This window comes from Engraulis encrasicolus, chromosome 13 (genome assembly GCF_034702125.1).
Source record: "Engraulis encrasicolus isolate BLACKSEA-1 chromosome 13, IST_EnEncr_1.0, whole genome shotgun sequence".
In the NCBI taxonomy this organism is placed as follows: domain Eukaryota; kingdom Metazoa; phylum Chordata; class Actinopteri; order Clupeiformes; family Engraulidae; genus Engraulis; species Engraulis encrasicolus.
Genome location: NC_085869.1, coordinates 50,084,318 through 50,107,057, shown reverse-complemented (window position 1 = coordinate 50,107,057; position 22,740 = coordinate 50,084,318). Strand labels below are relative to the sequence as shown.

Here is a 22,740-nt window from a genome sequence, read left to right as displayed (position 1 = left end):
ATTCAGAGAGGGTGTCTGCTTCATGTATGTGTTGTCAAAGACCCCAGGTGTTCAGCGTCTCTCCAGTTTTTGCCCAGCATGACATGCAAGGGTATTATGCACAAGTTTTGAGTCATCCAGTTCATCCAGGTTTAACCAGTAGTTGTAAGCAACTCAACATCTTCTTTGAACTTCTTGGCCTCAGCCAAGTACCATAATTTCATCATTTCTGGTTGATGGTGGAGGACATTTTCTAAGAATTCATTTCTAAGAATGTCAAGTTGTGGAGAGTTGTCTATGTCACATCTCCTTAGAGACAGATGACCGTGCCATGGCCGTGCATTTGTGAAGTGGTTGTTTTGTCTCCCCAAAATATGGATCTCTAGAGGGAAGGCGTTGCTCTAGAGCAGTGGTTCCCAAACTGGGGATGGGGACCACCAAAGGGGGTTACCAAACATTCACAGGGAATGGCAAAACCCTCTTGATTTTAAGGGGCTTAATAATTCTAATGTAATTACTATGTTGAAAGAATGAGAAAGAATTCATGTGTGACAACAACATTCATAAGACACATCTATGTCTGTTGTGCAGCACGCCATGGGGACTCACAAAAGCTAACAATGGTAAAAACATAAAAATAAAAAAGGGTCCCTTAAGAGTTGGATAAAGAAGTAGTAGAGGAATGTCTCACATCAACTGATGGATGCAAGGAGGTGCCCAATCAAAATGTCAATTTGTTTGTTTTTTTTAACTGGCAAGCAATTACTAGTGACACACACACACTTTCCCAGCACCAGTAGCATTGAACGTTAAAACTGCTTGAAAAGAAAGAAATTGTACAATATGCTGTCTGGGTGTCTCTGTCTCGTAGGATTAGGAGGGAGAAAATAATTGAATTCTTGCATCAGCTAGGTCTAATTCAGTGTGTTATTCAGAGCAGCATAATGCAAATGTTGGAAGCAGGGGTGCATCAGGCCAAGGGCTTTCATCTGACAGGGCTTTCAGACAGATTCATTGTTCCACTCCTAGGCACCGCACCTGAGAAAGGAGATGGCCCAAGAAACAATAAACCACACCAGAAAGGCCAGCTAAAACTATTAACCAAAATGAAGGACGTTTTTAACTGAATTGGGTTTTTAATTCATGAAAGAGAATGGGCTAATTTTATTACAAAGAAATTGAAGATATTCATAATGGGAGGGTAATGTGGATTGAAAACTCTTTTCTTTCTTTTTGTTCTGTTATGGAACTTTGAGCGTCCACTTTCCCCTAATGATATCCATATGGACAAAGTTCACACCATTTTAGAGTCCTTTGGTGTTGCCAGCAGGCACAAATGACCCGTCCAGAACCCCCATCAGCCAGAGCCCCTTCCTCTAAAATGTTATCCAAACAGTTCACTGAGCAATGGCTGGCTTTTCAGCCAACCAATTCCAGCCATGAGCTCCATACCAAACAAACGGCCCTCTGTGCATCACAAAAGAGCTGCCTGGCTGGCCACACATCTCCAAGTCAGCCAGCGAGAGCGAGGAGTAGCTGCCAGGCCCCTTGCATTCCCGTGAGTGACAGTAGAGTGCATGACAACGACTAGCCTGCAAATCCTGGCGAAGCCATCCGTTCTTGGAATGGGTGTAGAACATTAACCACCGCAGTGGTTAAATGCTATAAGAACTGCGTTTGAGACTTGGTTGCACCATAGCCGATAGAGGGAAGGACTTGGACATTTGTCAAGACTTTTAACGACGGCTACGAGAAGGCAGAGTGTGCGCGAGGGATATACAGTCGAGACGCCAGTGCTCATCAAATGGGGGAAAAGAAGGGTAACGCTGACTTTTGGAAACTTTGTAATTTAACGCAGTTTTTGAGGAAATAGCCTGACAATACGCTTGCGCCTAACGGACTTCTGGAAGTTGTCAATGTAGCCGTAAACGGAGATGTGGGCGGCTGCAGGCGTGGATATTGCACTGTTACACATGGAATTTAAAGTTCAGCTTTTCTATTGGTTGTGCTTGTACAGTTTGTGTTATTTTAAGGACAACAGAGTGTTTGGAGCAGTTTGCAAGTGTTTTCCTTCGGTTTTTCGGGCAAGGGAATACGTGCGCAATTCCTCCACTTTTATTTTCATTTTTTGGTTCTTCTTCTACCTACCCGTTTTCCTTTTTTCTACCCACTTTTTTTTAACCATTTGCAAAGACACCGGATGCCTGCGTGCAGATGTTGAGTACACTGGGTCTTAAGGGGAACTTTTTTTAGAGGTACCATTGACGTGGGTGACCCGTATCCTTCATATCCTAGAGTTGAGTTAGTCTTTAACTTGGGCTTTGATGTTTTATGGGGAAGGCCTGTCCAAATTTATTCTGATACCTAGTGATTGTGAAGTTGACACTCTCAGAACGGTATGCTGCAGAACAAATTCCAAAACCACATTCTGTTAACCATTTCAGTTTCTTCAGGTGGATCTAGGCACCTGCTTTTGTGACTACCATCTGACAATATGTGTGCAACAGTTCAACATGATTAGGGGCATTTGTCTCCTTTTTCCAAAAAAGGCCTGCTGGTAGATAATTCAAATGCGTCACATTTTTGTGTGATATGAAAAATATGTCAAATAATGGTCCATAATGTAACAGATGTTTCTCCATCTTCTCATAGGCTACTCCTCGGAGGACCAGGGAGGGGACAAGAAAAAGAAATCACCGGTAAGACGGACACCCAAACAGTTACAGTATATACACAGCACAGTGACAAATGACCAGTGACACTGACATTGTCCAATGTAATGGCTTAGATAGAAGGAGGTGAAATGGGCACTTGACATGTTTTTCCACTGCATGGAGAATATGCACAAGCAATCATTATTAATCACAATGCAATTGCAGCAACGCCTCCAGTGGATTCAGTATTTCAGCCGTTTACAGATCCTTACATATGTATGATGGCACAGCTGGGTAAACTAGGGGGATTGGTGCAAATCCGATGTGTAGGCCTTTGTAAAAGTGGGGAATGTGTGTCTAAATGGTGCATAGATGCATGCACTGTATGTTGTGAGTCTTATAAAAAATCTGCCAAATGCTGCCCTTGGATGGACTTGGTTTGATGTGAAAATGAATATTGCTATGGGAAAAATAAAGACTAATCTCTTATCGTGCAGTTGTACTTCAGATGCCATTTAATGGCAGATTTTTATTGTTCTATGATGGTGGAGTCTGTGGTCACTAGTTGGGATGTAGCACACTGCAACCTTCCCTCCTTCTGCTTGTTTTTCACGGCAGGGGAGGGAGGGCTGGGAAGCTTCCTGTCTTGTGAAAAGTCCATCTGTTGTCACATGACTGCCATCAGTTTGGAAGTCACTTTAAACCAGTAAAGAAAGGGCAAAGGGTGAGGATGGGTGTGGATGTCGATGGGGTGGATACACTAACGCCATTGAAGTGCTGGTAATTTGGGATCGTAAAACATTCATGCAAGTTCTTAAGAAGAAGCACACACTTGAGGTTATGCCTGCAGATCATTATGTAAGGGATTTTTGTGGCCACCTGTGAATTCTGAGGAAAAATATGTCTGTAGTAGGCTACTGTAGTATGTGGGCCTTGGACTGTTGTGAACAAGAACATCATGACTTGTTGTCCACACAGAAACCTTTACCTAAGACTGTGGATGTCCCATTTCTGTGAATGCATGTCTATGGTGAAAACAGTGTCTCACCACCATGGGTGTAGACCCTGGGGGGAATGAGGGGGTACATCCACTCTGGAGACTGGGATTGATTCCACATTGTTGCGCTGGTTGAGCATAAAACAATTTATCTTGGTTGCCATATTGAAGATTTTTGCTCATACAGTACTTAGCTTTCATATTACTTTGTACATTCACCCCCTCCTCTGTCCTGACGTTGAATCTGCACCAATGCTTAGTCGTACCCCTATATTTTCTTTCTTTCTTTTTCCAGACAATATGTGGAACCAATTACCCAGTCAGCATTGGATTCATCGTGGTCAACGAGTTCTGCGAAAGATTTTCCTACTATGGAATGAAAGGTACAGTATCTGGTCCTGGAGATCGACAACATTGAACCTGGGCCCCAAAATTATACACAACCTCATATCACCATTCTTTTAGTCAGAACTCATATTGGACATCTGTCTGTCTCGCCTTTGCTACTTGGTGTGTAGCAGTGTTGACCCTGTACTTCATCCACTACCACATTGCCAGTGGCAGTGCTCCTTATGTGTCTGTGTCTGTCTGTATGTTTGTATGTCTGTCCTTTTCTGCTTGGTGTTTGGGTCAGTGACAAATGAGGGTCTGTTTAGTGGTTGTTTTCTGGACTGAAGAGTAACAGAACGCCGAAAGGCAAGGGTGTATCACAATACTGGCTTCTTGCACCGCGATGCAGTCATATCACGATTTCTCGATTCAATACAGTATCATGACAGCCCTAATACTCATACATATGCATCTGTCTCTCTCACTCCTTTTCCTACTTGTCATATAGCGGTGCTGACGTTGTACTTCATCCACTACCTCCACTGGGATAAGGACTTGTCCACGGCGGTGTACCATGCCTTCAGCAGCCTCTGCTACTTCACCCCCATCCTGGGGGCCCTCATCGCCGACTCATGGCTGGGGAAGTTCAAGTGAGTTTGTGCAGCGCTGGCTGAGAGGCCTCGTATGGTACTGTACATCACTCTGTCTCTGTCTCTGTTTCTCTCTCTCCCTCTCTGTTTCTGTCTCTCTCTCTCTCTCTCTCTCTCTCTCTCTCTCTCTCTCTCTCTCTGTCCCTCTCTCTTGTACACGTGCTCTCTCTCTTTCTATCTCTCTCTTCCTTCCCACAGCACGAACACAGTATTCTACTCTTGTTCTCTCTCTCTCTCTCTCTCTCTCTCTCTCTCTCTCTCTCTCTCTCTCTCTCTCTCTCTCTCTCTCTCTCTCTCTCTCTCTCTCTCTCTCTCTCTCTCTCTCTCTGTACCTTTCGCAAGACTCTTCTTACTGTATTTGCTGTTTCATCTTTTCGCAAGGCCTCAAGAGTTACAAGGTGTGTGTGTGTGTGTGTGTGTGTGTGTGTGTGTGCGTGTGTGTGTGTGTGTGTGTGTGTGTGTGTGTGTCTCTGTGCGTACGTGTGTGTGTCTCTGTGTGTGTCTCTATGTGTCTGTCCGTGTGTGCGTGTGTGTGTGTGTGTGTGTGTGTGTGTGTGTGTGTGTGTGTGTGTGTGTGTGTGTGTTTTTTTTTTACAGGACCATCATCTACCTCTCCATAGTGTACGTTCTCGGCCACGTGGTCAAGTCTGTGGGGGCCATCCCAGATGTGGGGGACAACACTGTGCACGTGTAAGTGACAGGATGTTTACTCAGGTTGGAGTGAAAGTGTGTGCATGTGTGTGTGTACGTCGTGTGTGTGTGTGTGAAATGTAGGTGTGTATTTCAGTGTATATGTGTGTGTGCACATGCTTTTAAAGGTCTTTCAGTCAGAAGTTCTGGTGCGCCTAAGCTGAACTGATGCCCTGTGAAGTGAAGCTGAATATGTGTCCACACTTAGCTCCTGACTCTCTGCCTGATGTGGTGTTATTGTCTGTCTATCTGTCTGTTAGTAATGTGTCTGCCCATTGTATGTCTGGATATTGTACATCCCATCCCAGTTGATTCAGATTACTCTCCATCAGTGTTGCCAGATGTGTCTGATCAAATCCCGCCCAAAAGGTTCTCAGAAACCACCAAAATACGCTAAATTCCGCCCAATTTCAACAAATTGCATTGATTTCTATGGGCATTAAACTGCAGAAAAAACGCCAAATGGCCAATTTTTCCCGTTTTTACCCGCAGACGGCCATTCCAAGCAGCCCAATTGGGTGGGGAACCAGCTTTGTGTCAAAATTAGATCTGCTACTTTCATGTTTATCTATAATACTTTCTACAATGTATTTTTTTATATCATCACATTGAGCGACAGTTGCGTATGATAATGTATATACGTAGGCCTAGATGATATTGAATGTAAATTGATATATAGTAATGTTTCTGCCTATGGTTTACTTTACATTGTATGTCCTCTGTTTTTCAGAGTGCTCTCCATGTTGGGTCTAGGCCTTATTGCCTTTGGTACGGGAGGCATCAAGCCCTGCGTCGCTGCCTTTGGAGGAGACCAGTTTGAAGAGGAACATGTAAGAGACATATAGCGGGCGTGCTGTGTGTGCGTTTGGGTTGGTGTGTGTTCAGGGTTGTGTGTATGTGTGTGTGAGAGAGAGAGAGGGAGAGAGAGAGAGAGTGAGTCTGTCTCTGTCTGTCTGTCTCATGTTACCTCATGTCCCCAGCGTGATGGAAAACTCTACCTGTTAGAAAATGTCTATTGTATTGGATGTGAATGTTGACAGAAGTTCAATAGTAAATTATATGGATGGAATATTTTCATTTAATGTAATTCAACCAGTGTTTTGTAATATGTCATTCAATATGCAATTCAAAGTCTGTGTGCAAAACTTCAGAATTTTCAAGGAGTAAGTAACTGACAAAACAGATGTTGAAGTCATTCTTTGGGGAGGGAGAACGAGAGGGAGAAAAAGAATCTGTTGTGAAATGTAGCTGCTTTGCCAGCTTTAACCCAGTAACTTGACACGGTGCCTGTTATGAATACGCTGTTACCAGAATGGCAATGACCAAGTCGTAATGTATTACTAAAAGCCCTGTGTACTGTCATAGTAGTGTAGTACTGTGGAAGTAAGGTTTTGCGTAAAGTTTCACGTTTTGTCCGTGACTGTCTGGAACGTTGTGCCTTAAGGGGCTACCCAGTATGTCCTGACTCTTATTCCTACTCCCGACAGGCAGACGAGAGGAGGAAATTCTTCTCCATCTTCTACATGTCCATCAACGCAGGGAGTGTCCTGTCGACTGTCATCACGCCCATACTGAGAAGTGAGTCTGACTAAGCGGAACAGTACAGCACACAGGCCTAGCTATCTCTTTATCATCCGTTTTTAAAGACATTTGATGTTAACAGCCACACTTTGTCAGCGAGAAGGAATATGCAGCATGACAGCAAGTCAGCTGCTCTTGAGCTATAGTTGACAGCCCTTGCCATCTGTGTCACTCGTTAGTTACTAATTGGCTTGTGATGAGATCAGTTACTAGATTCTGATCTATCGTCAGAGTGGTGATTTATTTAGTCGAAAGATTGACGAGAAATCTATGAGACATGACCCCTGTTATAAATTTGCTGTTGTCAGAATGGCAAAGCCCAAGTTGTATTGTATTACCAGAGATTCTTTAAGTATAGAGATATGCCAACATAATAGGTTTCTATGGGCACCTAACGTGACCAGGTTCCGGTCTGCCTAAAGGGGCGTGTCATAATGCTCCTAGCATTGAATAGAACAGTCCTCAGGTCTGCCTAGGTCTGCCTAAAGGGGGATTCCCCCCCCTCACCCCCCCCCCCCCCCCCCCACCCCCCCCCCCCCCCCCCCATAATAGAACCCGGAAACAATGGGCCAATGGAACCTCTCTCTCTACTCTCTCTGGTATTACTGAAGACTGTGTAGTGTCATTGTATCGTAATACTGTGGGAAGTCTTTTCCATGAGTACTACAAGGATCCACCGGCAGAACATTGCATATTATGAGGTCACGCAATAGCTCAATGTCAGCAAGAATAGATACCACAAGTCAAATGTTCCTGTGGTTGACAGTTTCTGCTGTCTGCGTTATTATTTGTCTTCTAAGGGTCTTGTGATCGGGTGATTAAGAGAAGTGAGATTCTGGGGCCAGTCTAGCAGACTGTAATGACATGGTGGCCTTGGCCGTGGCTTAAACAGCTAAGGCACTGTACTGTTATGATCGGGACCCAAGTCCAGTGATCGAGTCCAATTTCACCCTGAGGTCATTTGCCAAGCCCGCCCCGCCCACTCACTTCCTGACGCTTTCTATCGCCATCTCACACTTTCCTGTCAAAGAAAGTTCCCTTTAAGACCCTTCAAAAAGAAAAGAAAAATAAAATGAGGTGATGGTAATGCAACTCAACTACTGTATGCTCTGCACTTCTGATTCACAGGTGATGTGCAGTGTTTTGGTGGCGACTGCTATGCTCTTGCTTTTGGGGTTCCTGCAGCTCTCATGATCATCGCCCTGGGTAAGGATATACATCTCCCTCTCTCTCTTTCTGTATGTCTCTGTCTTTTGTCTTCTCTCTCTCTCTCTCTCTCTCTCTCTCTCTCTCTCTCTCTCTCTCTCTCTCTCTCTCTCTCTCTCTCTCTCTCTCTCTCTCTCTCTCTCTCTCCCTCTCTCTCTCTCTCTCAGTTCCCACTGCTCCACTCCTTCACAACACAGACACAAGACACACAAACAGTGTTTCTCACAGGCAAAGAAGCATTGTGTGATGCTCGTGTTGGTGCACGTTTTTTGTTCTGTGGTGGTGGTGGTGCTCCACATAGTGGTCTAAGTATACATTCCGGTTCCAAGAGTGGGTAAAAGAGAAAAACGAGTGTCTCACTTTCATATTCCAATCATGGATTGGCAAGTACGCTGATGCTGCATTAGACAGAAACTGCTTGTTGTGAATGGCTTGTCGTCCCTCAAGGCCAGTCAGGCAGTTGGGAGAAAAACACGTCTTGTTTGGATAGTGTAGTCCGTGCTGGGGCTGAGCATGGCCACTGAGCCATGAAGAAACCCCTATGGATGGACAGAGAGAGAGAGAGAGAGAGAGAGAGAGAGAGAGAGAGAGAGAGAGAGAGAGAGAGAGAGAGAGAATCACCAGGACGGCTGACAGCTTAGCAGGACGGCTGACAGCTTTGGCTGGGCCCAAGACAAAGTCACCCAAAAGGCCCCCTACCCAATACAGTACACACAATGCAATGAGAACCCAATTTCGGGCCCCTTCTCGCTCTGGGCCCGGGACAATTGAGCCCTTTGTCCCCTCCTGTCGGCTTCCCTGATCATCAGCATGGTTATAGCACTCCTAGCTGCTGTTGGTCAGAGCGTCCACAGTCTCTCGGCTGCCAGTCAAAACAGGCCTGGCACAAAAACACTTTTTCTGCTGACATTTATGAAAACAAGATGCCTATCAGCCTCAGTCTCAGGGCTCCAGTGCCGCTACTGCGGTATGTTGGATGACAGTATGTAGGATGACAAATTAGTATGTCACTGAGAGTGTACAGTAAATAATATACTGTCATTTTATTTGTCCTGTTTGGCCGTTTCCCAGTATTTGACTGAGCTGAGGTTGTTCAGAATATGACAGACTCTCTCGCCAGTCAGTCAGTTCCTGGCTAGAGTTGCCTATAATGATGTGCTTTTTGAGGTGATGTTATTTTCTTCTCTGTTGGCAGTGGTGTTCATCGCTGGCAGTGGTCTTTACAAGAGGAGCCCACCAGAAGGGAATGTCCTGCTCCATGTCTGTAAATGCATAGGGGTGAGTAGTCTCCTCTCCTCTCCTCTCCTCTCCTCTCCTCTCCTCTCCTCTCCTCTCCTCTCCTCTCCTCTCCTCTCATCTCATCTTCTCTCCTCTTCTCTTCTCTTCTCTCTCTTACACTTCCACACTAGGTCTCCATCAACATCATGTAGTGTTTCTCACAGGCAAAGAAGCATTGTGTGGTGCTCATGTTGGTGCACGTTTTTTATTCTGTGGTGGTGGTGGTGCAACACATAGTGGTCTAAGTATACGTTCCAGTTCCAAGAGTGGTTCCATCGAGCCACGGCTGCCCAGTAATAATGCTGTCTCATTCACAACATAAGGAGTCCTTTGGACGTTCTTGTGTCAAACTCTTCGTAGCGTTACCATGACGATTGATGATGCTAACAAACAAAGCTGACATCTGTGTGTGTGTGTGTGCTTGTGCGTGTGCGTGCGTGTGTGTGTGTGTGTGTGTGTGTGTGTGTGTGTGTGTGTGTGTGTGTGTGTGTGTGTGTGTGTGCGCGTGCGTGTGTGCGCGTGCGTGTGTGTGTGTGTGTGTGTGTGTGTGTGTGTGTGTGTGTGTGTGTGTGTGTGTGTGTTTGTGTTCTGTTGCTGTAGTTTGCCATCCGGAATCGATCGAGGAGCAAGAAAAATGACGCCAAGCGGGACCACTGGCTGGACTGGGCAGAGGAGAAGTACCCGGTAATTCATCCAGACAGATCCTCCTTCCTTCCTTCTCAACATAATGACTTAAATAACGAGTGCTGTTTTTCATTACGTGTGCTGGTACTGTATCATACAGGGCAGAGCCAAAGGAACCTCCCACAGCATCAGTACCAGTAGATTAAGTCTTTAGTTTTCATTTGATTCAGGCATGTCAAAGTTTCTTTCCTTCACCTGACATGTTTACACTTCAAAACATGTCAGGGGAAGTAAAAAACGTTTAACACTCTGAATCAATTGAAAGCTAATGATTTCATGAACAAAATGTAACATTAACATCATATACTGTATGTAAAAAACCCACCATATATGTATCAGTACTACCAATAACTGTGGTGGTACTGCAGAGATATATGCAATGAACTGGCCTGCAAAGGATTGAAGACGTAATGGGCTGTGTTAAAAAAAATCAGAAGTTTCATTCTCCAGTGAAGTACTGTACTATATTCACAAAATCTCTAATAGCCTCATATTGTGCACCAGTGGTTCGCTGTAATACCGGTTGAAAAGGCTTTACTACCATATCATAGTACTGCATTACTACTATGACATTACTCAGAACCTTTAGTAATACATTTGGTGCATAATACACTTGGTCATTGCCATTCTGGTAACAGATCATCTGTAACAGGGAATGTGCTTTTATGTATCGTTGTAATACACGCACAACGTTATGTGCTGTCAGGAAGCTGTCTTTGCTAACTTCCATATCGTATCTTGGACTATCTTGTACTGGTACGCTTTGCGCACGTTCCTTCATGTGTGTGCCTTCATGGACATGCTAGCACATCTCTTCCCACGTGTTACACATCTGTGTACAGACTAGAGCGCCACTTGTTTACTTGTCACTACATCTTTATTATTTCATGCAGTTGACACTGCTAGCCTAAGTGTCGCACTTTGTCCTTTTGTTGTTGTCGGTTGAGTTAATTTTATTTGCCTTGTTCTTGTCTGGCAGTTGTTACAGTCCTGCTTTTTGGCTGCTTTGTTTTGCTGCTGACTTGTTTTATGCCTATCTTGTCACACAGACCAAGCAGCATTGTGTGGCGTTCATGGTGGTAGAAAGAAGAGGCGTAATCAATTAGTGGTGCTCGATTTTCATTCTGTGGTGCAATATGTCTCTTGTTGCTGAATGTTGCATGCCGGCACTTGACTTTTATTCTTGGGGGGTGGGGAGGGGTGTTAAAGCAAAACTAAGTAGATTTGGTCTTAGTGGTAAGCTATTTGGAATTACTGAGAGATGTGCCTGAATTCTCCAAGAGCTGCCATAGCTGTTAAGAACTCAGAGAACTCAGAAGTGCCTCAATGTTGATGAAATGACACTGCATTGATATTTTGAAAAGGTTATTTTAAGGTTGAATGGAGAAACTACTGTGTCATTCCATGTCCGTTTACAAGATCTTCCCAGGAGACCATACTCCATTTGTCTGAAATGTCAAAAATGATTACACTTTCCACAAATCCAATTTTAAGACTTAATATATCCAAGCATATTCAAGCTATTCTATTTCTACAGCATCTGATAGACAGACTGAAGGAGCATGGCAATTTTGAGACCTGCCATGGCAATTTTAAGTGTCTTCAAATTATAGGTGGAAGCACCAAGATCTGCTTATAAATGATGTATGCAATCTGTCCAAGCAGTGAGTGTGGCATCCCAACTTTGGAGGGCCTCACCTCCAACATAGTTAAGCGTTAGGATGCTCAAACTCGGAATTCTTTTCAGTTGGCATCGAAAGGTACCTGAAAAGTAAATAATCAAAGAACCACCTGGGGAGATTCTAGGAAATCATGTGAATTAGCATGTGACCCTACTTTACTGTTGCTTTAACGCTAATCCACACCCTATCTCTTGTTATCTTGTGTGTGTGTGTGTTTGTGTGTGTGTGTGTGTGTGTGTGTGTGTGTGTGTGTGTGTGTGTGTGTGTGTGTGTGTGTGTGTGTGTGTGTGTGTGTGTGTGTGTGTGTGTGTGTGTGTGTGTGTGTTTGTGTACGTGTGTGTGTTCGTGCGTGTGCGTGCGTGCATTTGTGTGTGAGCAGAAGCGCCTGATAGCTGAGATCAAGATGGTGCTGAGAGTGCTGGTGCTCTACATCCCCTTGCCCATGTTCTGGGCACTGTTCGACCAGCAGGTAAGACAACACTGCAGATACACACCTCTGCATACACAAAAAGGGGAATCACGATCAATTTCAACATGCAGTTGTGCAGCTCACTCTACAATTGACTTGTCTGTACCCTAAGACCTGTCATTTTTTTGTTCACCCCTTTCTGAGATCCTGGCCAGCTAACAGGGGGGCATGGTTTGTTTTTAAACGTCTGTTGTTTTTAAACGTCAGTTGTTATGCAACATCAAAAGACTTCTTCCAACTAGAACCCAGTTTTGGATGATATTTTGAGGCTTGCCAGAATGTGTGGGACATGGTTGAACAAAAAAACAATAAGTCTTTGGTTACTTAAAGTCAAGTCATGTTGAAGTTGGCTGGAAATCCTCTTTACTTGAATGTGATGTCCAAAAAACACTTTATCGTGGAAAAATAACCAACGATGTGCACACGGTGAGTTAAGAATATCATCAAAATATGCCGAACATTGTTTGTGCACCATCGCCAGTGCACAGAATATATGAAAGGATGACTAGAATGCAGCCCATCAAATGTTGAGAAGAAAAAAATGGCCCACCAGGACTTCTGCCATGCATTAAATTTCTTATTGGGCAGAACAAACTGGAAGGGAAACGTGTATTTAAATGAAGAAAGGCGAAACGGGCAGGGGCGGTTCTAAGGGGTGTGGCATTTGCCCCCCCAGAAATATGATTTGCCACCCCAATTAAGAGCCCTGATTGTGACCAATAGCCTTAATACTTGACATCATTTCAGACATAGAACTTTAGGTTGCAGGGTTTCACTTTAAGGGATTCACTGTATCACATAAGTGTGTGTGTCGATTATATAGCGTTTATAATTTTCCCTTAGTGTAGGAGCATGTCCCCCTGAAATACACGTCGCCACCCCTTTGCCACCCCAAGAATAAATGTCTGGAACCGCCCCTGGAAACGGGCCGCTTTGAAGGGGGGAAGAGCATGGTGTTTTATTAGGCATTTAGTCAAGTGGATGATGGGTAACGGGGCCAGTGGCAGCCTAATGCGGGCTGTTGACTGGAAATGACTGGTAATGGCCATAAAGAATGCCTGCTTCCTGAGACTGACAGACCCACGAGCAGGGCAGGCTAGGGAATAACCCTCTTTCTCTGCCGTTCCCTCTCTTTCTCTCCATCCCTCTGTCAACATCTCTCTCTCTGTCTCCCTGCTCCCTCTCTCCCTCCCTCAACATCCCCCCCTCTCTCTGTCCATCTTCATGTTTTTGTCAACATCCATCTCCCTCCATCCCTCCCAAAATCTCTCTCTCTCTTCCCCTCTCTCTCTCCTCATCTTTCTGTCTTTGTTAACATCTCTCCCTTTATTCACTCTTTCCCTCTCTCTCTCTGTCTCCATCTCTCTGTCAACACATCTCTCTCTCTCTCTGTCTCCCTGCTCCCTCTCTTTCTCCCTTCATATCTCCCTTTCCATGAACCTCTCAACATCTCTCTACCTCTCTCTCTCTTTCTCTCTCTTCGTCTCCATCTCTATGTCAACATCTCTCTCTCTGTCTCCCTGCTCCATCTCTCTCTCCCTGCTCCCTCTCTCTCTCCATCTCCATGTCTTTGTCAACATCCCTCTCCCTCCATTCCTCCCCCCTCCCAACATCTCTCTCACTCTCTCGCTCTTTCTCTCTCTTTATCCTCATCTCTCTCTGTCAACATCCCTCCACCCCTGTCCACCTTTATCCACTCTTTCTCTCTCCATCTCTATTTCTCCATTTCTCTCTCTCTCTCTCTCTCTCTCTCCCCATCTCTCTCTCTCTCTCTCTCTCTCTCTCTCTCTCTCTCTCTCTCTCTCTCTCTCTCTCTCCTCATCTCTCTCGTCAACACCCCCCTGCTCCAGGGCTCCAGATGGACTCTGCAGGCCACCCGTATGAACATGGACTTTGTGAGTTTGCTTTCTATGCTTACTGTTCTTCTTCTTGTTGTTTAGTCGAGTTCCTCATCTCCACCATGCCATTATATCCATGGGACTTACAACTGCTTATCCCCTTCTTGTTTTCAAAAAATTATTTAGCGTTTTCTAATGTACTGTGATACTGTGATACATGTAAGTAATATGTGAGGATAGATATCAATGTATTCACACTTTTTTAATTGAAAGCAATTTCCCTGGCCTGTACTTCGGCTGATGGTGAAACGTTTATATTACAGGGTGCATTTGTCTTGAAACCTGACCAAATGCAGGTAAATATCTTCTTATCTCTTTATCTCTCTCTCCTTATCCTCCTTATCCCTTTGTTGTTACAGTAGGCCTATGCCCCTGGAAGGACACACAACACAATACCCACCCACCAATGTACAATTTATACAGTTTTATTTACACAGATTTATTGTGCATCTCTGAACATCAGATGTTCTTGACCTTGTGTAACTCATAAAATATGTTTAGCAGCAGGTTGTGTCACTTTACTGTCCCTTATTTTTTTTTACAACCTCTGCCACAAAGTCTTGCAACATTCTCCTCTTGATTGTAGCTGTTCAGGGCATTTCATGTGTGAATGCGTTCTGTCAGCCCCCCCCCTGTAAAGATGCTGAACGCACTGCTGATCCTGGTGTTCATCCCTATCTTCGACATGGGCGTGTACCCACTCATCGGCCTGTGCGGTATCAAGCTCACGTGAGTCGTCCGTTTTGTTGTCATCATTGGATGTTAAAGTTTAAATCCAAAAAGCTTATGGGGCGCTGACATTTTTATGGAGTCGTCAAGTGCACATGTAGGAAAGGGCAATAAATTCAGGAGTCACAGAAGCGTGACAAGTCGCACGTTTTAGGCTCCCTGAGGGTTTGTGCCTTTGAACATCTACAGAAATAACACTAAGAAATGTGCTCAATGTTCATGAAGCAAAATATAACGGCACTGTGGATTAACAGTTTCTCTTTCTCTCTTTTTTTCTCTCTCCCTCTCTCTCTCTCTCTCTCTCCCTCTCTCTCTCTCTCTCTCTCTCTCAGTCCTCTGAGGAAGATGGGTACAGGGATGATTTTTGCAGCTTTGGCCTTTGGTGCTGCCACTGTTGTAGAACGCGGCGTCATTGTAAGTTTGATTATTATTCTGTATTTTTTTTTACTCAACATAGCACAATAGTCATTACACTGTTATATCGTAACCATTTACCACCTAATCATCTCAAGTTACACTGACCCCCACTATAGCACTGTGGTAACTCTGCTATAGAATGACCAATTTATCTTTTAACGACCATTCAATGAATCTTGCTCTGCAGTTACACGAGCATACAGTGTCCATTTAACGATGTACATATAATCATTGGCAAAGGTTAATGTGTGTCTCTGTTAAAGGAAACGGTGGTGGAGCCTGCGCCTGCTAGGACAAGCCTCCTCAAGGTCCTGAACTTGGCATCGACAGAGGTTACGGTGGCCATGGAGGGACACGCAGGCCTCCTCCCAAATCCAATCCTGTCCTATGAGGTAAACCCGACTATGACTACGTTTACATGATGCACCTCTGTAGTATTGTGAATGCGAGGCCTATTCTTGTCATCAAAAATGTGAAAAGGTGTTAAAATGCACAAACCTATAAGTAGGACATAGAATATTTCAGTCACTTTCATCATTTTCAGTTTTTTTTAACCAATGTTATTTTTTTCAACAAAGCTGACTCCGCACATAGTCTGGCGAAACCCTCCTAGCTCGGTTCACTCACTGTTTAGCCAATCAGCAAACAGTTGAGAGTGGTGACGCAGAACTCACCCGTGGAGTCCGTTACTATTCACACTTTTGTCTTGTTATTTGTATGCTTTTGCAACTCTATATCGTAACAGTCATGCTAATGAAGCACAATTTGAATTTTAATTTGAATTCAGAACGCAATTTGAATTTAAATGGCAGAGTAAGCTCAGACCATCTCCCACCCTCCATGGAGACGGATTCCTCTTAGCTTTCGCTAGACTGTTTGACAGAGTCAACAGTCGGCTTTCACCCAGGCTAACATCCAGTAGGTGATGGATGAGAACAATGGGAGCATAGCATGCTTCCAGACACTGTGTTTTACATCATTATTTGACAACATAGTCATAATGCAGTAGCTGTACTGTACAATAGTGCACCAGTACAACTCTTTACTGATGTTCCTTTCCTTCCCCTCTTTTAGGATACAGGAGAGTACAAGAGCCTGTCCCTGAATGACATTACACAGTCATTCACTGTGACAGTGACGACTAACAGGGCAAAACACTTATGCGTGAAATCATTCAGCGAAGAGGAGGCTTATAGTCTTGTCCTCAATGAGGACGGCTCAGGGGTCCTTTGCAACCTGGTAAGAGGAACACTATAACCTGACAAAACTTTCATGAGTATGTCATAAAATGAAGAAAAAGCAAGACATGGCCATTTTTGTATACCATACCCCATTTCATACAAAGGCAAAATAATGTTGCATGTTTAGGTCATAGTCATTTTGTCTGTGTTTGTTAACGATTGAAATGTAGAAGTTCTTCATAAATACGAAAGAAACAAATTAGCTATTAGATAAGGTGTCTGCTTCAATGTTCACTTAACCTTCCTCAATTATGTTTTCTAATCAGGCAAAGGACAACATCAAAAAATCAGAAAATGGAGAAGCACACCTAAGGTATAAAAATATAAATAAGTTGTGTGCATTTAGGAATGCTTGCCTTACATGAAGTGCGCCTGCAACCTGATTAACCCGGCAGTCATTCTGAATGCATGCAGTTAAACTTTGACACAATTAACCCATTTCATTTCTTTTTGCATTTGTTATTCACTACCCTTTTAGGTTCATCAACTCCCTCAGTGAAGATTATAATATAACTGTTGGAGGTAAACATTTCCATGCACCAAGTGGCTTTGGAATCTCAGATGGCGAGTTTGTGGACAGAGAAAAGTGAGTCTCCTTAAAACACAATGTATAACTTATAAACCTGTACTATAAATTAATTTATGTACATTGTGTACATATCCCAATTTATTCATCTCTGAAGTGTTGTACAATTTGCAATTCAAACTTACTGCAAATGATGTTTAGCATAATACAGGCCAGTGGAAGACAATGAGGTAACGTGAGTAAATACACTTAGGCCTTGACAGTGTTAATCATTCTCAAGTTAACTAGACAATGAAAGTTGTTTATAATTCAGGGTCACATGAGTGTTCAGCAAAGCTGAAGTCAGAATCCTAAGACACTATATCAATGTCCTTCAGCAAAATCATTCATTACAATTATTGTACTTGTCTCTTTCATGCCCCTCTGTATTGGGTAGCTGTGGCCTAATGTTTATGGGGTTGTTCTTCGTATTTAGAAGGTTGAGGGTTGAAATCCTATATCATCCTGGTTGATGTCCCCTTGATCAAGGCACCTAACCCTGCTTTGCTCCAGGGACTGGAACCAATATCTTGTAACAGTAACAGTAACCAGCTTTAGATAAAAGCATTAGCTAAGTGTAATGTAATGTAATGTAATGTAATGTATTTCGTCAGCTATCCAAATGTGAGGTGTGAAAGCAGATCAGAAAATGTCACGCTGGACCTTGGTCTTCTTGACTTTGGAGCCTCCTACACATTCATCCTCAGAGGGGTAGGAGAAGCTTTTATGTTGTCATAATACATGCGATGTGTTTCCCATACATAGACCATTCTATGGTTCTGCACTACAGAACGAAAACCAAAGCACCACAAATTAATAAACTGCTGCCCATACTTTACATACGTTTCAATTGGGGCACATGCAGTGATCCAGTGGTTCCCAACCTATTTTGGTACAGGAGGACCCCATTTTGACATCCCAAATTTCCCCATACACATTTGTAAAAGCACGACTGAGCTACACAAGTTGTAGGCTATTAAACCATTTGAGTCTGAGATTGTAAATGGTGTTTCAAACAGAATATTGAATAGCCTAGTTATGTCACATTCATAAGTAATATTTATCAGTGTTCTTTTTTTCACACCTAGACATTTCAGGCAACCCCACATGAGGTCCCGACCCCAGTGTTGAAAAACACTGTCCTAACCCTCGCCCAATGTTCTTGTCTGCAGCACCATTCAATGCTGCTTAACCCGTGGGAAACACTGCATGTGTAATAGAAATGAAATATAGAAGAATAACAGCAAGCTGTAAATATCATTTTCATTTCAAACAACCATGTGAAAACGGAACAATTTGGGTCACCCTAGTTAGGGCAATCTTCACACTCATGTAGGCTTTTAAGGCATTCCCCTCTCTTTCCTAGTATACTCCCTCAGTGAAGGAATCCAACTTGGCCAGGCCTCTGCATTCCAGGCATGAAACAGAAATTGAGGCCAGCACATTTAACAACAAGAGGTTGCACATTAACACAGCTATTTGGCAGCGGCAGGCTGTCATTATGGACCCTTTAAGTCTCTTTTTGCATGTGCTTCTCACTATGGCGTTTCTACTGTAGCAGTTTTGTCTGGCTACTGACTGAACCAAAAGAAGTTGAAGTATTCTCAGAAGTGCAGCAGCGCTCATTGTTTTTTATGACATTGAATGAGATGGGCGTATAACTATAGTTGCCAGATCACTCCCACTCTATGTAGAAGTCATTTCCGAGGCGTTAGTTTCAAAAGGGCTGAGAAGGGCCACAGCTGAAATTCATTTCTCTTGAGGTGATCCAGGCCAGTCTGTAAACCACCCCGTTGTATTAATGTAGAAAAATCCAGAAGATCCCTAAAAATTAAGACATGGTCTCCCTGGCAATGCCCAAGTCACCTCGAGCATACTGGTGTCAAGTGATTTTTGTTCATGCCAGTTTTTTAAAACTGTGTAGTTCTGCTTCTCATCACAATTAGAAAAGTTTAGGTTGGCATGGCAACACAGCACCCCAAGACACATCAGACCTAATGCACATGGACTGGTAAGATGGATAGAGATGGGCTGGTTCGGTAGCTACGTACGCTGTTGTTTGTGTCATTTCAGGGTAAGAGCATCCCCCCATTGTGCTAATGGACATCAAGTCATTTTCGCCATTTGCCAGACCTCCCCTGTCGACCACACACCATGCGGCTGTCACAGCTGCCGCCATTTTAAGCTCTGGTTGTTCAGAGCCTGAGCAGACGCCTCTTCAGCAAAACAAGAACACTGGGGAAAGGGAAGCGAGCATGTCAGTGGAAAGTCTTAGGAAGAGGGAACGAGGACATGATCAGAAGAAGTTGCAAATGAAACAGTCAAATGAGACGTTGGATTAGTAGTTACAGTTAGTCACCTTCATGACCTTTCATGGACATGGATGACTGAGCAGGGACATACCAGATTGATTTGTGTTCATCATCATAATCATCATCATCATCATCAGCAGCAGCAGCAGCACTGTTACCAAAGATGTTAGCGATTTAATTTGTGTTTTGAGCTTCAATTTCTTAGACCTTTACTACTAAGCTCTTTCACCACCATGACCTGCCACTGTTGTTTGAAGGATCTTCACATGTGTAACAGCCCTAACAGTTCTGCTTTGGGTAATTTTCAGAGACCTGGGGCTATCGAGGTGAGCAAAAAGGAGGATGTCCGCGCCAACAATGTCCACATTGCCTGGCAGGTCCCTCAGTATGTTCTCATCACGGCTGGAGAGGTCATGTTCTCCATTACAGGTCTGGAGTTCTCCTACTCACAGGTAAGACGTTGGAATATACAGTAGCCTACTGAGGGTTTATTCCAAAAGGGCTATACTAGTCTAGAAATCCATTTTCAGACATACTCAATGAATGAATGAAAGAATGTGCTCTTAGTGTACCGGTATGTCTTTTTAGTATGTGTAAAAATCACTGTTTTGTTTTTTGAACTTTGAAAGAAAAGATGAAAGATATTACCATAACCCATAGATCGTATTTACCAGATGAAACAGTGAAGCAAAATTTGAAAAAGATGTACAGTATGGAAATCGCATTTACTGTAAATAGCTTTTGTGGCCAATTTTTTTCAGCAATTGTATTGATTATAAGCGACTCTGCTTGATTTTTTTTTCTCCAAACATCTGCCCGTCATTCTATAAGTAGCCTAGCTACTGTACGTACCTCAGAAATACAGTACATCCATGGGGAGTTTTCTTTGAAATGCATTACTCTTAAGAAAAAAGTATGTAAGGCATCTCCCAAATTCAGAACACAGAATCTCACCGTCGGCACTTTCTCGTTTTGTCCACAGGCCCCAGCCAACATGAAGTCAGTGCTGCAGGCTGGTTGGCTCATGACAGTGGCCTTTGGGAACGTGATAGTGCTGATCGTAGCAGAAGGAGCTGGCATGGAACAGGTACGAACTGTATAGGCTTGCTCTTTACGGCTGGTAACCCCCTGACGCAGCACAATAGGCTGTCATGCATTAACAGTTCCCTCAGACGTTATGGGTGAAGTTTATGGTCTTGCTTTTACTATGCTTTGTGTTTTAATTGTTTACATTGCCATACAGTACATTTTTGCCCGATGACAGGTTCCAGTTTAGTCATAATCACTGTGCAACTATGTTTTTTGGGGGTTCAATAAGACAATAGTTATAAAAGTTGTGCAAGGCAGTGGGTCATTCATCAATATTAGACCAAAGCCATATGTGATGTTCCAATGACTATAATATGTGATGTTACATTTAAAAGATGACTGGCAGCAGACCAGGCAGGCCCTTCAGAGATGATGCTCTCATAAAGCTGATCTGTGGTCAGATAAGACCTGCGGACAACTGTGGTCAAATTGTGAATGATAAGAAACGAGCAACCAACTGCCAAGTGTTTACAACACTTAAGAAAGATAATGTGTGTATGTGCATGTTCTCAGTGGATGGAGTTTCTCCTGTTTGCTTGCCTGCTGGTCGGAGTATGCATCATCTTCTCCATCATGGCCCACTTCTACACCTACGTGGACCCAGACAACCTGGACAAGATGCTCGGGAACGACACAGAGGAGACCGCCGACGATGACGACCTCAAAAAGAACCAGCAAGAAGGTGGCTACGTGAACATGCGCGAGATTGGAGAAAATAGAAGAAGCACCAAAATGTAGCATGCAGACACACAAATCCTGCAGTATTTTTTTAATGTACAGAATTTAGCACATTTAAGGAAAGTGTAGCAAGCGGAGATTTGCTATGGCACATCAGGTGGAAGTTTGACAATACTGTTTGAAAGTATCTTCAGTGTTTTTTGTTTTTTTTGGCCTATTTTTTTGGTCTATTTTGAGGCTAACAGTGGAACACTATGAAGAAAAAAATCCTGACAAATGATTGAAGCATCTATTATATTGTATATTGTTCTTGATGCATTTAAAATAGATTGTTGGGGGGAAAGTATTAGTGCCTTGATGTTATTGCAAGCGACAACACTTTTTGTCATTTTATTTTGTATAAGCTCTGTGAATGTAATTTATGACAAACCATGGTTATCAATTTTGAACTTTACTCTGAGTTTCTGTGAGGGCAGTGGGCTTCATGTAGTACTTAAATGTGACTGACACATTGCACACATACTGTGCCTACTACGTTTGAAATCTCAGGACCTTTGTAGACTGCCGCATTTGCCTAATGCTCAATACTGTGTTAGAGATGGAGTGTGTGTTCATGCTTCAGTGATGTAAATAATAAGTGAATTAAAGTGCTTGACATATACTGTACTAGATGTGTTATTTCTGTCAGAGCACTGCATGAAACTGGCATGTGTATGTATATGGAACATTGGTGAGAGAAGTTAATGCATATGTGCATCGAGGCCCAACCGTGGCTTAAATGGTAGGGCACTCGTCTACTATGTGACCGGCCCGGGTTCGATTCCGGCCCAGGTCCTTTGTCGACCCTTCCCCGTCTCTCTCCCAAACGTTTCCTGTCTCCCTTTCAAACTGTCCTGTCACAAATAAAGTCTAAAAGAACAAAAAATATTTTTTAAGGAAAAAAGCATGTGTGTGCATCTGAGTACTACAAAGCACTAGCCTAGAAATCTAGACGCCCCTAGAGGCCGCAAGCACAGCTTTGCTGTAGGGGTTTGGCGCGGCCAGGGTAACAAAGCACATGAGGTGTGTTGTTATTGTTCTCATGTGTCCAAGCTCTCCACTAGAGGGCAGTCTTCCCATTTCCTGAGAGCTGACAGTTCACGTCCTGATTATTAATGTATCTGTTCTGTTCTGAATAAGTATTCAATGTGTGCCTCTGCACAAGGACATGCATAATATTTCATAGTTGTTCTATTCTTTTATAATAACAGGAATCCAGTGGGAGAGAGAAGGGGTAGGGTTGGGAAATGACCCGTAGGAAATGAGTGAATGAGGCCGTATTCAAACTTGGGTCTCCATGGTCAGGTAACCCGTAAACTGGTGAGGTGCGTTAGTGCACTGGACCACAACACTCCCATAACCACCCTTCATACAGTAGTTAACAACATAATCCAAGTAACAATTAAACGAATATTTAACAAACCTATTCCAGTTGCATATCCTAAAACAAAACAAAGAGAAACAAAACATTTCTTAACATTGGACAATTATGGACATTAATGATTTTATTAGAAAAATGTGTAGAAAAACATCTGCATGTGTACTCCAATGTCCAATGTAAAGGAAGAAGTG

At 43.4% G+C, this 22,740-nt stretch overlaps 1 protein-coding gene across 2 annotated transcripts; it reads left to right on the top strand.

Annotated features, from left to right (window-relative positions):
- The first annotated feature begins 1,465 nt into the window (after positions 1-1,465).
- On the top strand, positions 1,466-22,733 carry slc15a2 (solute carrier family 15 member 2). Of its 2 annotated transcripts, none has more exons than XM_063214203.1 (23): positions 1,466-1,799; positions 2,632-2,678; positions 3,926-4,013; positions 4,469-4,610; positions 5,208-5,300; positions 6,031-6,130; positions 6,788-6,878; positions 8,010-8,087; positions 9,283-9,365; positions 9,966-10,049; positions 12,111-12,200; positions 14,051-14,095; positions 14,362-14,394; positions 14,739-14,827; positions 15,160-15,241; positions 15,508-15,636; positions 16,319-16,483; positions 16,752-16,798; positions 16,964-17,071; positions 17,665-17,761; positions 19,671-19,814; positions 20,345-20,449; positions 20,965-22,733. In XM_063214203.1, exons 1-23 carry the CDS (start codon positions 1,784-1,786, stop codon positions 21,187-21,189), a joined length of 2,181 nt encoding a protein of 726 aa, XP_063070273.1. In that variant the 5' UTR covers positions 1,466-1,783; the 3' UTR covers positions 21,190-22,733. The 2 variants fall into 2 exon arrangements, with proteins under 2 accessions (XP_063070273.1, XP_063070274.1); XM_063214204.1 differs by lacking the exon at positions 1,466-1,799 and adding an exon at positions 2,024-2,195.
- Positions 22,734-22,740: the final 7 nt, after the last annotated feature.